At 41.8% G+C, this 15,598-nt stretch overlaps 1 protein-coding gene across 1 annotated transcript in view; it reads right to left on the bottom strand.

Annotated features, from left to right (window-relative positions):
- Window positions 1-15,598, bottom strand: part of LOC139750718 (uncharacterized) — a 105,982-nt gene that overhangs the window by 53,292 nt on the left and 37,092 nt on the right. The window contains exon 4 of the mRNA XM_071665393.1: window positions 1,912-2,124. Within this exon, the coding sequence (XP_071521494.1) occupies window positions 1,912-2,124 (213 nt within the window). The remainder of the gene's footprint in view (window positions 1-1,911; window positions 2,125-15,598) is intronic.

Genomic DNA, 15,598 nt, shown 5'->3' with positions numbered 1-15,598 from the left:
TGCTACATACAAATCCATTTGCTTTTCTAAGTATTTCTCACATACATTCTTCAAAGCAAACACCTGATCCACACATCCTCAACCACTTCTGAAACCACACTGCTCTTCCCCAATCTGATGCTCTGTACATGCCTTCACCCTCTCAATCAATACCCTCCCATATAATTTACCAGGAATACTCAACAAACTTATACCTCTGTAATTTGAGCACTCACTCTTATCCCCTTTGCCTTTGTACAATGGCACTATGCACGCATTCCGCCAATCCTCAGGCACCTCACCATGAGTCATACATACATTAAATAACCTTACCAACCAGTCAACAATACAGTCACCCCCTTTTTTAATAGATTCCACTGCAATACCATCCAAACCTGCTGCCTTGCCGGCTTTCATCTTCCGCAAAGCTTTCACTACCTCTTCTCTGTTTACCAAATCATTTTCCCTAACCCTCTCACTTTGCACACCACCTCGACCTAAACACCCTATATCTGCCACTCTATCATCAAACACATTCAACAAACCTTCAAAATACTCACTCCATCTCCTCACATCACCACTACTTGTTATCACCTCCCCATTTGCGCCCTTCACTGAAGTTCCATTTGCTCCCTTGTCTTACGCACTTTATTTACCTCCTTCCAGAACATCTTTTTATTCTCCCTAAAATTTAATGATACTCTCTCACCCCAACTCTCATTTGCCCTTTTTTTCGCCTCTTGCACCTTTCTCTTGACCTCCTGTCTCTTTCTTTTATACATCTCCCACTCAATTGCATTTTTTCCCCGCAAAAATCGTCCAAATGCCTCTCTCTTCTCTTTCACTAATACTCTTACTTCTTCATCCCACCACTCACTACCCTTTCTAATCAACCCACCTCCCACTCTTCTCATGCCACAAGCATCTTCTGTGCAATCCATCACTGATTCCCTAAATACATCCCTGGGGATGTAAAGTCAGGGGTTAGTGAGAGGACAAGAGCAAGGGAAGGAGTAGCAATACTCCTGAAACAGGAGTTGTGGGAGTATGTGATAGAATGTAAGAAAGTAAATTCTCGATTAATATGAGTAAAACTGAAAGTTGATGGAGAGAGGTGGGTGATTATTGGTGCATATGCACCTGGGCATGAGAAGAAAGATCATGAGAGGCAAGTGTTTTGGGAGCAGCTGAATGAGTGTTTTAGTGGTTTTGATGCACGAGACCGGGTTATAGTGATGGGTGATTTGAATGCAAAGGTGAGTAATGTGGCAGTTGAGGGAATAATTGGTATACATGGGGTGTTCAGTGTTGTAAATGGAAATGGTGAAGAGCTTGTAGATTTATGTGCTGAAAAAGGACTGATGATTGGGAATACCTGGTTTAAAAAGCGAGATATACATAAGTATACTTATGTAAGTAGGAGAGATGGCCAGAGAGCGTTATTGGATTACGTGTTAATTGACAGGCGTGCGAAAGAGAGACTTTTGGATGTTAATGTGCTGAGAGGTGCAACTGGAGGGATGTCTGATCATTATCTTGTGGAGGCAAAGGTGAAGATTTGTATGGGTTTTCAGAAAAGAAGAGTGAATGTTGGGGTGAAGAGGGTGGTGAGAGTAAGTGAGCTTGGGAAGGAGACCTGTGTGAGGAAGTACCAGGAGAGACTGAGTACAGAATGGAAAAAGGTGAGAACAATGGAAGTAAGGGGAGTGAGGGAGGCGACAAAGTATAATAAAATTATTAAATAATAAACTCCCTAATAATATAAAACTATGGGCTGTTCAAACCCCATCGCACTAACCATCATCCAATCTCCTGATAAGCAAACACAGGAATAAGAGATGTGCTATTTGTGAAAACTGATAGTGCATTTAGCACATTCTCATATATTTCCATAAACCAAGCATATAAGAATACATTAATTATGAGACTCACCTGTTTCTGAGCTTGGCCTTCTAAGACTTTCCTGCGAATCTGTGCAAGACCAGTGCCAACGTCTTGATGCAGCAACTCACTAGCATTAATGTTTGGTATCGGTGCAGCCGGAGCTTTGCCAATAAAACGAAGATAATCCTTGTTACTGAGGCAATTGCCTAGGGCATTACCAAAGCTTTTCAATGCCCGCTTCAAACCATCAGTTACTGCTTCCTGTAATGATGGTTAGAGAATATTCATCAAAAACTTTTATAAAATGTCTCTACAGAATAATGGGCAAAATCCTTTAAAAATAAATTCATCTTAATATTTACATGATTTTATCATCACTACATTACAGGTGTTCCTTGAGGTTACACTGCAGTTGAAAAGTCTCCTTTGTCAAAGTTATGTTATAGGAGTGCAGTCTCATCAAAGACCTTATCACTCCAAAGGAGTCTACACTTCCCTGCTACTGGAAGTACCATAGCCTTGAGCTGTAGGTGCCTTTAGATAGGCTCTGGATAACACAGGGACACATTCATAGACTCTGACCCTGAAGTATTCATAAATGTATACAAAAATAATGTTTTCTAAATATTTTCTGAATACAAAATATTTCGTCCCTGGGGATAAGGGAGAAAGAATGCTGCCCAATATTCCTTGCGTGTTGCAGAAGGCAACTAAGAGGGGCAGGAGCAGGTGGCTGGAAATCCTCCCTTCCTGTATTACTTTCCAAAATAAGAAACAGAGCAAGGATCCAAGTGAGGAATTTTCCCTCTAAGGCTCTGTCATCTGTTCTTGATGCTACCTTGCTCATGCAGAAGGTGGCGAGCATGTATAAAAAACTTACACTACAATTTCAGCCAATATACCTGATAAGGGTGATAAAAATAACTACTGCAGTTTAGGAAAATAAATCCACTAAAATTAAAATGCAGTCCTAGAAACCATACAAATGAACACATATATAACTTAACAAAAATGTACTCAAAAAGTTTCACATAAACGAAACTGCCTTTTGGTAATTTAGATATACAATGCATAAAAACACCATTTACCTTTACAACACAATGTATCCAGCACACACACCATAAATGATTCCAAAGACATCATTTGCACATCTGAAAAACTCAGAAGGCACATTGGCAAGAACTCATTTCCTAAATAAGATACCACATATCCTCAATAAAAGACAAGGGTTTCATGTTGCATACTTATACAATCATTTCAAATTCTACAGCTCAAATTTCTGTATTGTATAGGTGTTCTGAAGGATAAAAAAAAAAATATTTAGTTCACTAAAATACTATATTCAAAACTTCATTGCAAGGAAAAGTAATGGCCAGATTTTCTTGACTCTACTAAAGTATCTGAAAAAGTAAACAATATCACAAAAAGATCCAATACAGTTTTAAAAGAGAAAGTGAGTCAGTTTTATCTGAGAAAATTGCTAAACAAAGTATTAAAGGTAAATTAGGAAAATGGACCAAAGAGCCTTTAACAAACAAAAAATTCAATGAGGGTGTAAATGGGCACATGTCTGAAAAAGAGGATATTATATCGAGTATTACAAGGAACGGCGTTAGCTTCAATATCATTTGCCATAATTTCAGACACTCAGGGAGGTAGAAGAAAGGGCATTCCAGTGTTATCAAAGATGACATGAGTTTTTAAAATGATAGGATCAAAAGAAGGCAAAGAATAGTTGTACATACACCAGAATATATTCTACAGAAAGATAAAACAAAATCTACTCAAATTCAACTAAGAAAAATACAAGCAAATATGTCAGAGCAATTAACAATACATCTGTGACCCTACAAAAACCTTGTAGAGAAAGACACAGAAAGTTAAAAAACATAAAGACATATTTATTTATTCTATTTTGCTTTGTCACTGTCTCCCGCGTTTGCGAGGTAGTGCAAGGAAACAGACGAAGGAAATGGCCCAACCCACCCCCATACACATGTATATACATACACGTCCACACACGCAAAATACATACCCATGCATCTCAATGTACACATGTATGTACACACACAGACACATACATATATACACATGCACACAATTCACACTGTCTGCCTTTATTCATTCCCATCACCACCTCGCCACACATGGAATAACATCCCCCTCCCCCCCCCCCTCATGTGTGCGAGGTAGCGCTAGGAAAAGACAACAACGGCCCAATTCGTTCACACTCAGTCTCTAGCTGTCGGGCAATAATGCCCGAAACCACAGCTCCCTTTCCACATCCAGGCCCCACAGAACGTTCCATGGTTTACCCCACATGCTTCACATGCCCTGATTCAAACCATTGACAGCACATTGACAGCACGTCAACCCCGGTATACCACATCGATCCAATTCACTCTATTCCTTGCACGCCTTTCACCCTCCTGCATGTTCAGGCCCCGATTACTAAAAATCTTTTTCACTCCATCTTTCCACCTCCAATTTGGTCTCCCACTTCTCCTCGTTCCCTCCACCTCCGACACATATATCCTCTTGGTCAATCTTTCCCCACTCATTCTCTCCATGTGCCCAAACCATTTCAAAACACCCTCTTCTGCTCTCTCAACCACGCTCTTTTTATTTCCACACATCTCACTTACACTTACATTACTTACTCAATCAAACCACCTCACACCACATATTGTCCTCAAACATCTCATTTCCAGCACATCCACCCTCCTGCGCACAACTCTATCCATAGCCCACGCCTCGCAACCATACAACATTGTTGGAACATTGTTGGAACTTATATGAGAAATTTGAATTCAAGAAGCACATTGATAAGATCATAAGATCAAGCCAAATAATGAGAACTCTCATAATGAGGGACAGAAAACATAGGAAGATGATATGTTTAATGTACACATATGCAAATCTGAATACAGCTATATCATATGGTCATCTGCTAAACATATGGAAATACACAAGTTGGAATTCTGAAACACTTCATAAGCAAGACCAAGGGCTTGGAATATATGATTTACCATGAAAGGTTGAACAAACTTGATCATGCATAATGTACTGGATCTGAAAGCATTTCAGAAAAGAATTTACAAAATCACTACGTCTGTAATAGTACAAAGGAATACACCAAAAAGACATCAAACAAATATTCACATGAAACCCGCAAAAAAAGTTGGAAAGGTAATTCTACATAAACGAGCAAGAAATATTTACAGAAACATCTACAAGAATCTGGAGAAGGCATATGATAGAGTTGATAGAGATGCTCTGTGGAAGGTATTAAGAATATATGGTGTGGGAGGCAAGTTGTTAGAAGCAGTGAAAAGTTTTTATCGAGGATGTAAGGCATGTGTACGTGTAGGAAGAGAGGAAAGTGATTGGTTCTCAGTGAATGTAGGTTTGCGGCAGGGGTGTGTGATGTCTCCATGGTTGTTTAATTTGTTTATGGATGGGGTTGTTAGGGAGGTAAATGCAAGAGTCTTGGAAAGAGGGGCAAGTATGAAGTCTGTTGGGGATAAGAGAGCTTGGGAAGTGTCAGTTGTTGTTCGCTGATGATACAGCGCTGGTGGCGGATTCATGTGAGAAACTGCAGAAGCTGGTGACGGAGTTTGGTAAAGTGTGTGGAAGAAGAAAGTTAAGAGTAAATGTGAATAAGAGCAAGGTTATTAGGTACAGTAGGGTTGAGGGTCAAGTCAATTGGGAGGTGAGTTTGAATGGAGAAAAACTGGAGGAAGTGAAGTGTTTTAGATATCTGGGAGTGGATCTGTCAGCGGATGGAACCATGGAAGCGGAAGTGGATCATAGGGTGGGGGAGGGGGCGAAAATTTTGGGAGCCTTGAAAAATGTGTGGAAGTCGAGAACATTATCCCGGAAAGCAAAAACGGGTATGTTTGAAGGAATAGTAGTTCCAACAATGTTGTATGGTTGCGAGGCGTGGGCTATGGATAGAGTTGTGCGCAGGAGGATGGATGTGCTGGAAATGAGATGTTTGAGGACAATGTGTGGTGTGAGGTGGTTTGATCGAGTAAGTAACGTAAGGGTAAGAGAGATGTGTGGAAATAAAAAGAGCGTGGTTGAGAGAGCAGAAGAGGGTGTTTTGAAATGGTTTGGGCACATGGAGAGAATGAGTGAGGAAAGATTGACCAAGAGGATATATGTGTCGGAGGTGGAGGGAACGAGGAGAAGAGGGAGACCAAATTGGAGGTGGAAAGATGGAGTGAAAAGGATTTTGTGTGATCGGGGCCTGAACATGCAGGAGGGTGAAAGGAGGGCAAGGAATAGAGTGAATTGGAGCGATGTGGTATACAGGGGTTGACGTGCTGTCGGTGGATTGAATCAAGGCATGTGAAGCGTCCGGGGTAAACCATGGAAAGCTGTGTAGGTATGTATATTTGCGTGTGTGGACGTGTGTATGTACATGTGTATGGGGGGGGTTGGGCCATTTCTTTCGTCTGTTTCCTTGCGCTACCTCGCAAACGCGGGAGACAGCGACAAAGTATAAAAAAAAAAAAAAAAAAAAATCTACAAGAAAACTTTATATCTGAGTGAGGTCATTCCCAGATGAATATAGGAATGACAACTACAGAATAAGCTTGGCAGCAAAGACAAATACTGTTATTCATCAAACTAGATGTGTACTGAATGCTACACACTAGCCCTACTTTTTGGGCAAAATCTTGTACACAAGTAATTGTAAAAAGAGAGGCAAGGGAGTCCTATGAACGTCTGAAAGAGTAATGGCTCAGTGGGGTTCTGAAATACCATTTTAAGCACCCTTCCCTAAAAATGAAATACATTTCTTTCATACATGTTTACCATTTCCTGCATCAATGAGCTACCAACAGGAAGACACAAAGAAATAGCCTCATTTTCTCACATACACTCTCTAGACATCATACATAATGCACTGAAACCATAGCCTCCTATTCACAATCTGGCTCCACATATATTTCTGTGGTTATTGATAAAGCCCAATGATAGCTCATCATCCCCTGCGAACCCTTACAAGCCTCACAACTTCCTGCATATTCAAGCTTGGAGCCTTCAAAACTTCTTTCACTCCATCCGTCCAACTCCTCCTTGGTTCCCTCAATTTGTTTTTCCCTAAACTTCTGACATGTATCACTCATTCACAACTGACAATAATTGTGCCTCCTTATCCACATGAAAAGTTTATAGCATTTTTCTACTTTATTTATTTATTTCATTTTGCTTTGTCGCTGTCTCCCGCGTTTGCGAGGTAGGGCAAGGAAACAGACTAAAGAAATGCCCCAACCCACCCCCATACACATGTATATACATACACGTCCACACACGCAAATATACATACCCATACATCTCAATGTACACATATATATATGCACACAGACATATACATATATACACATGCACACAATTCACACTGTCTGCCTTTATTCATTCCCATCGCCACCCCACCACACAGGGAATAACATCCCCCTCCCCCTCATGTGTGCGAGGTAGTGCTAGGAAAAGACACAAAGGCCCCATTCGTTCACACTCAGTCTCTAGCTGTCATGCAATAATGCCCGACACCACAGCTCCCTTTCCACATCCAGGCCCCACACAACTTTCCATGGTTTACCCCAGATGCTTCACATGCCCTGATTCAATCCATTGCCAGCACGTTGACCCCGGTATACCACATCGATCCAATTCACTCTATTCCTTGCCTAACTTTCACCTTCCTGCATGTTCAGGCCCCGATCATTCAAAATCTTTTTCACTCCATCTTTCTACCTCCAATTTGGTCTCCCACTTCTCCTCGTTCCCTCCACCTCCGACACATATATCCTCTTGGTCAATCTTTCCTCACTCATTCTCTCCATGTGCCCAAACCATTTCAAAACACCCTCTTCTGCTCTCTCAACCATGCTCTTCTTATTTCCACACATCTCTCTTACCCTTACATTACTTACTCGATCAAACCACCTCACACCACTTATTGTCCTCAAACATCTCATTTCCAGCACATCCACCCTCCTCCGCACTACTCTATCCATAGCCCACGCCTCACAGCCATACAACATTGTTGGAACCACTATTCCTTCAAACATACCCATTTTTGCTTTCCGAGATAATGTTCTCGACTTCCACACATTCTTCAAGGCTCCCAGGATTTTCGTCCCCTCCCCCACCCTATGATTCACTTCCACTTCCATGGTTCCATCCGCTGCCAGATCCACTCCCAGATATCTAAAACACTTTACTTCCTCCAGTTTCTCTCCATTCAAACTTACCTCCCAATTGACTTGACCCTCAACCCTACTGTACCTAATAACCTTGCTCTTATTTACATTTACTCTTAACTTTCTTCTTTCACACACTTTACCAAACTCAGTCACCAGTTTCTGCAGTTTCTCACATGAATCAGCCACCAGCGCTGTATCATCAGCGAACACAACTGACTCACTTCCCAAGCTCTCTCATCCCCAACAGACTGCATACTTGCCCCTCTTTCCAAAACTCTTACATACACCTCCCTAACAACCCCATCCATAAACAAATCAAACAACCATGGAGACATCACACACCCCTGCCGCAAACCTACATTCACTGAGAACCAATCACTTTCCTCTCTTCCTACACGTACACATGTCTTACATCCTCGATAAAAACTTTTCACTGCTTCTAACAACTTGCCTCCCACACCATATATTCTTAGTACCTTCCACAGAGCATCTCTATCAACTCTATCATATGCCTTCACCAGATCCATAAATGCTGCATACAAATCCATTTGCTTTTCTAAGTATTTCTCACATACATTCTTCAAAACAAACACCTGATCCACACATCCTCTACCACTTCTGAAACCACACTGCTCTTCCCCAATCTGATGCTCTGTACATGCCTTCACCCTCTCAATCAATACCCTCCCATATAATTTACCAGGAATACTCAACAAACTTATACCTCTGTAATTTGAGCACTCACTCTTATACCCTTTGCCTTTGTACAATTGCACTATGCACGCATTCCGCCAATCCTCAGGCACCTCACCATGAATCATACATACATTAAATAACCTTACCAACCAGTCAACAATAGTCACCCCCTTTTTTAATAAATTCCACTACAATACCATCCAAACCTGCTCCCTTACCGGCTTTCATCTTCCGCAAAGCTTTTACTACCTCTTCTCTGTTTACCAAATCATTTTCCCTAACCCTCTCACTTTGCACACCACCTCGACCAAAACACCCTATATCTGCCACTCTATCATCACACATTCAACAAACCTTCAAAATACTCACTCCATCTCCTTCTCACATCACCACTACTTGTTATCACCTACCCATTAGCCCCCTTCACTGAAGTTCCCATTTGCTCCCTTGTCTGACGCACTTTATTTAGCTCCTTCCAAAACATCTTTTTATTCTCCCTAAAACTTAATGATACTCTCTCACCCCAACTCTCATTTGCCCTCTTTTTCACCTCTTCCACCTTTCTCTTGACCTCCTGTCTCTTTCTTTTATACATTTCCCACTCATTTGCATTTTTCCCTGAAAAAATCGTCCAAATGCCTCTCTCTTCTCTTTCACTAATAATCTTACTTCTTCATCCCACCACTCACTACCCTTTCTAATCAACCCACCTCCCACGCTTCTCATGCCACAAGCATCTTTTGCGCAAGCCATCACTGCTTCCCTAAACACATCCCATTCCTCCCCCACTCCCCTTACCTCCTTTGTTCTCACATTTTTCCATTCTGTGCTCAGTCTCTCCTGGTACATCCTCACACAAGTCTCCTTCCCAAGCTCACTTACTCTCACCACCCTCTTCACCCCAACATTCCCTCTTCTTTTCTGAAGACCCATACAAATCTTCACCTTCGCCTCCACAAGATAATGATCAGACATCCCTCCAGTTGCACCTCTCAGCACATTAACATCCAAAAGTCTCTCTTTCGCACGCCTGTCAATTAACACGTAAACCAATAACGCTCTCTGGCCATCTCTCCTACTTACATACATATACTTATGTATATCTCGCTTTTTAAACCAGGTATTCCCAATCACCAGTCCTTTTTCAGCACATAAATCTACAAGCTCTTCACCATTTCCATTTACAACACTGAACACCCCATGTATACCAATTATTCCCTCAACTGCCACATTACTCACCTTTGCATTCAAATCACACATCACTATAACCCGCTCTTGTGCATCAAAACCACTAACACACTCATTCAGCTGCTCCCAAAACACTTGCCTCTCATGATCTTTCTTCTCATGCCCAGGTGCATATGCACCAATAATCACCCATCTCTCTCCATCAACTTTCAGTTTTACCCATATTAATCTAGAATTTACTTTCTTACATTCTATCACATACTCCCACAACTCCTGTTTCAGGAGTAGTGCTACTCCTTCCCTTACTCTTGTCCTCTCACTACCCCCTGACTTTACTCCCAAGACATTCCCAAACCACTCTTCCCCTTTATCCTTGAGCTTCTTTAATATTTATATTTATATTTATGCATTTACCTCCCTAACAACCCCATCCATAAACAAATTAAACAACCATGGAGACATCACACACCCCTGCCGCAAACCTACATTCACTGAGAACCAATCACTTTCCTCTCTTCCTACACGTACACATGCCTTACATCCTCGATAAAAACTTTTCACTGCTTCTAACAACTTTCCTCCCACACCATAAATTCTTAATACCTTCCACAGAGCATCTCTATCAACTCTATCATATGCCTTCTCCAGATCCATAAATGCTACATACAAATCCATTTGCTTTTCTAAGTATTTCTCACATACATTCTTCAAAGCAAACACCTGATCCACACATCCTCTACCACTTCTGAAACCACACGGCTCTTCCCCAATCAATGCAAGAGTTTTGGAAAGAGGGGCAAGTATGAAGTCTGTTGGGTTAGGTTAGGTTAGGTTAGGCTTGGGAAGTGAGTCAGTTGTTGTTCGCTGATGATACAGCGCTGGTGGCTGATTCATGTGAGAAACTGCAGAAGCTGGTGACGGAGTTTGGTAAAGTGTGTGGAAGAAGAAAGTTAAGAGTAAATGTGAATAAGAGCAAGGTTATTAGGTACAGTAGGGTTGAGGGTCAAGTCAATTGGGAGGTGAGTTTGAATGGAGAAAAACTGGAGGAAGTGAAGTGTTTTAGATATCTGGGAGTGGATCTGGCGGCGGATGGAACCATGGAAGCGGAAGTGGATCATAGGGTGGGGGAGGGGGCAAAAATTCTGGGGGCCTTGAAGAATGTGTGGAAGTCGAGAACATTATCTCGGAAAGCAAAAATGGGTATGTTTGAAGGAATAGTGGTTCCAACAATGTTGTATGGTTGCGAGGCGTGGGCTATGGATAGAGTTGTGCGCAGGAGGATGGATGTGCTGGAAATGAGATGTTTGAGGACAATGTGTGGTGTGAGGTGGTTTGATCGAGTGAGTAACGTAAGGGTAAGAGAGATGTGTGGAAATAAAAAGAGCGTGGTTGAGAGAGCAGAAGAGGGTGTTTTGAAGTGGTTTGGGCACATGGAGAGAATGAGTGAGGAAATATTGACCAAGAGGATATATGTGTCGGAGGTGGAGGGAACGAGCAGAAGAGGGAGACCAAATTGGAGGTGGAAAGATGGAGTGAAAAAGATTTTGTGTGATCGGGGCCTGAATATGCAGGAGGGTGAAAGGAGGGCAAGGAATAGAGTGAATTGGAGCGATGTGGTATACCGGGGTTGACGTGCTGTCAGTGGATTGAATCAAGGCATGTGAAGCGTCTGGGGTAAACCATGGAAAGCTGTGTAGGTATGTATATTTGCGTGTGTGGATGTATGTATATACATGTGTATGGGGGGGGGGGGGTTGGGCCATTTCTTTCGTCTGTTTCCTTGCGCTACCTCGCAAACGCGGGAGACAGCGACAAAGTATAATAAATATTATTTTCATTGATTAGAAAGGGTAGTGAGTGGTGGGATGAAGAAGTAAGAGTATTAGTGAAAGAGAAGAGAGAGGCATTTGGACGATTTTTGCAGGGAAAAAATGCAATTGAGTGGGAGATGTATAAAAGAAAGAGACAGGAGGTCAAGAGAAAGGTGCAAGAGGTGAAAAAAAGGGCAAATGAGAGTTGGGGTGAGAGAGTATCATTAAATTTTAGGGAGAATAAAAAGATGTTCTGGAAGGAGGTAAATAAAGTGCGTAAGACAAGGGAGCAAATGGGAACTTCAGTGAAGGGCGCAAATGGGGAGGTGATAACAAGTAGTGGTGATGTGAGAAGGAGATGGAGTGAGTATTTTGAAGGTTTGTTGAATGTGTTTGATGATAGAGTGGCAGATATAGGGTGTTTTGGTCGAGGTGGTGTGCAAAGTGAGAGGGTTAGGGAAAATGATTTGGTAAACAGAGAAGAGGTAGTGAAAGCTTTGCGGAAGATGAAAGCCGGCAAGGCAGCAGGTTTGGATGGTATTGCAGTGGAATTTATTAAAAAAGGGGGTGACTGTATTGTTGACTGGTTGGTAAGGTTATTTAATGTATGTATGACTCATGGTGAGGTGCCTGAGGATTGGCGGAATGCGTGCATAGTGCCATTGTACAAAGGCAAAGGGGATAAGAGTGAGTGCTCAAATTACAGAGGTATAAGTTTGTTGAGTATTCCTGGTAAATTATATGGGAGGGTATTGATTGAGAGGGTGAAGGCATGTACAGAGCATCAGATTGGGGAAGAGCAGTGTGGTTTCAGAAGTGGTAGAGGATGTGTGGATCAGGTGTTTGCTTTGAAGAATGTATGTGAGAAATACTTAGAAAAGCAAATGGATTTGTATGTAGCATTTATGGATCTGGAGAAGGCATATGATAGAGTTGATACAGATGCTCTGTGGAAGGTATTAAGAATATATGGTGTGGGAGGAAAGTTGTTAGAAGCAGTGAAAAGTTTTTATCGAGGATGTAAGGCATGTGTGCGTGTAGGAAGAGAGGAAAGTGATTGGTTCTCAGTGAATGTAGGTTTGTGGCAGGGGTGTGTGATGTCTCCATGGTTGTTTAATTTGTTTATGGATGGGGTTGTTAGGGAGGTAAATGCAAGAGTTTTGGAATGAGGGGCAAGTATGAAGTCTGTTGGGGATGAGAGAGCTTGGGAAGTGAGTCAGTTGTTGTTCGCTGATGATAATAAATATAATAATATATATTTATATTTAAAATTTATATCTAATATTTATCTATTCAATATATACTTAATCAGTGTTTTGGAAGGAGGTAAATAAAGTGCGTAAGACAAGAGAACAAATGGGAACATTGGTGAAGGTGGCTAATGGGGAGGTAATAACAACTAGTGGTGATGTGAGAAGGAGATGCAGTGAGTATTTTGAAGGTTTGTTGAATGTGTTAGATGATAGAGTGGCAGATATAGGGTGTTTTGGTCGAGGTGGTGTGCAGAAGTGAGAGGGTCATGGAGAATGATTTGGTAAACAGAGAAGAGGAAGTGAAAGCTTAGAGGACGATGAAAGCTGGCAAGGCAGCAGGTTTGGATGGTATTGCAGCGGAATTTATTAAAAAAGGGGTTGACTGTGTTGTGGACTGGTTGGTGAGGATATTCAGTGCATGTATGGCTCATGCTGAAGTGCCTGAGGATTGGTGGAATGCATGCATAGTGCATTTTTTTTTTTTTGTACAAAGGCCAAGGGGATAAAGGTGAGTGTTCAAATTACAGAGGTATAAGTTTGTTCAGTATTCCTGGGAAATTATATGGGAGGGTATTGATTGAGAGGGTGAAGGCATGTACACAGCATCAGATTGGGGAAGAGCAGTGTGGTTTCAGAAGTGGTAGAGGATGTGTGGATCAGGTATTGGCTTTGAAGAATGTATGTGAGAAATACTTAGAAAAACAAATGGATTTGTATGTAGCATTTATGGATCTGGAGAAGGCATATGATAGAGTTGATAGAGATGCTGTGTGGAAGGCATTAAGATTATGTGGTGTGGGAGCCAAGTTGCTAGAAGCAGTGAAAAGTTTTTATCGAGGATGTAAGGCACATGTACGAGTAGGAAGAAAGGAAAGTGATTAGTTCTTGGTAAATGTTGGTTTGCGGCAGGGGTGCGTGATGTCTCCATGGTTGGTTAATCTGTTTATGGATGGGGTTGTTAGGATGGTGAATGCAATAGTTTTGGAGAGAGGGGTAAGTGTGTAGTCTGTTGTAGATGAGAGAGCTTGGGAAGTGAGTCAGTTGTTGTTCGATGATGATACAGCACTGGTGGCTGATTCGGGTGGGAAACTGCAGAAGCTGGTGACTGAGTTTGGTAAAGTGTGTGAAAGAAGAAAGCTGAGAGTAACTGTGAATAAGAGCAAGGTCATTAGGTTCAGTAAAGTTGAGGGACAAGTTAATTGGGAGGTAAGTGTGAAGTGTTTTAGATATCTGGGAGTGGACTTAGCAGTGAATGGTACCATGGAAGTGAAAGTGATTCATAGGGTGGGGGAAGGAGCAAAGGTTCTGGGAGCATTGAAAAATGTGTGGAAGGCAAGATCGTTATCTTGGAAAGCAAAAATGGGCATGTTTGAAGAAAAAGTGGTTCCAACTATGTTATATGGTTGCAAGGCATGGGCTATAGATAGGGTTGTCCGGAGGATGGTGGATGTGCTGGAAATGAGATGTTTGAGGACAATATGTGGTGTGAGGTGGTTTGATTGAATATGTAATGAAAGGTTAAGAGAGATGTGTGGTAATAAAAAGAGTGTGGTTGAGAGAGCAGAAAAGGGTGAGTTGGAATGGTTTGGCCACATGGAGCGAATGAGTGAAGAAAGATTGACAAAGAGGATATATGTGTCAGAGGTGGAGGGAACATGGAGAAATGGGAGACCAAATTGGAGGAGGAAGGATGAAGTGAAAAAGATTTTGAGCGATCAGGGCCTGAACATACAGGAGGGGGAAAGGTATGCAAGGAATAAATTGAACGGATACCATGTGGTATACCGGGGTCGACATGCTGTCAATGGATTGAACCAGGGTATGTGAAACGTCTTGGGTAAACCAAGGAAAGGTCTGTGGGGTGGATGTGGAAAGGGAGCTGTGGTTTTGGTTCATTACACATGACAGCAAGAGACTGAATGTGAACTATTTTGGCCTTTTCTGTCTTTTCCTGGTGGTACCTAGCTGGTGGGGGATGCTGTTTCATGTGCGGCAGGGTGGCGACTGATATGGATGAAGGCAGCAAGTATGAATATGCACATGTGTATATATGTATATGTCTGTGTATGTATATGTATGTCTGTGTTGAAATGTATATGTATGTACATGTGTGTGTGTAGGGGCATTTATGTATATACATGTGTATGTGAGTGGGTTAGGCCATTCTTGATCTGTTTCCTTGCGCTACCTCGCTGATGCGGGGTACAGCGATAAAGTATCATGAATATATATATTACTAAATACAAAGGATGTAAGGGGAGTGGGGGAGGAATGGGATGTATTTTGGGAAGCAGTGATGGCTTGTGCAAAAGATGCTTGTGGCATGAGAAGCGAGGGAGGTGGGCAGATTAGAAAGGGTAGTGAGTGGTGGGATGAAGAAGTAAGATTATTAGAGAAAGAGAAAAGGGAGGCATTTGGAAGATTTTTGCAGGGAAATAATGCAAATAATTAGGAGATGTATAAAAGAAAGAGGCAGGAGGTCAAGAGAAACATGCAGGAGGTGAAAAAGAGGGCAAATGAGAGTTGGTATGAGAGAGTATCATTAAATCTTAGGGAGAATAAAAAGATG

Source organism: Panulirus ornatus, chromosome 10, assembly GCF_036320965.1.
Source record: "Panulirus ornatus isolate Po-2019 chromosome 10, ASM3632096v1, whole genome shotgun sequence".
Classification (NCBI taxonomy): Eukaryota; Metazoa; Arthropoda; class Malacostraca; order Decapoda; family Palinuridae; genus Panulirus; species Panulirus ornatus.
The sequence above is the reverse complement of the archived record's forward strand: the minus strand, read 5'-3'. Positions and strand labels throughout refer to the sequence as shown.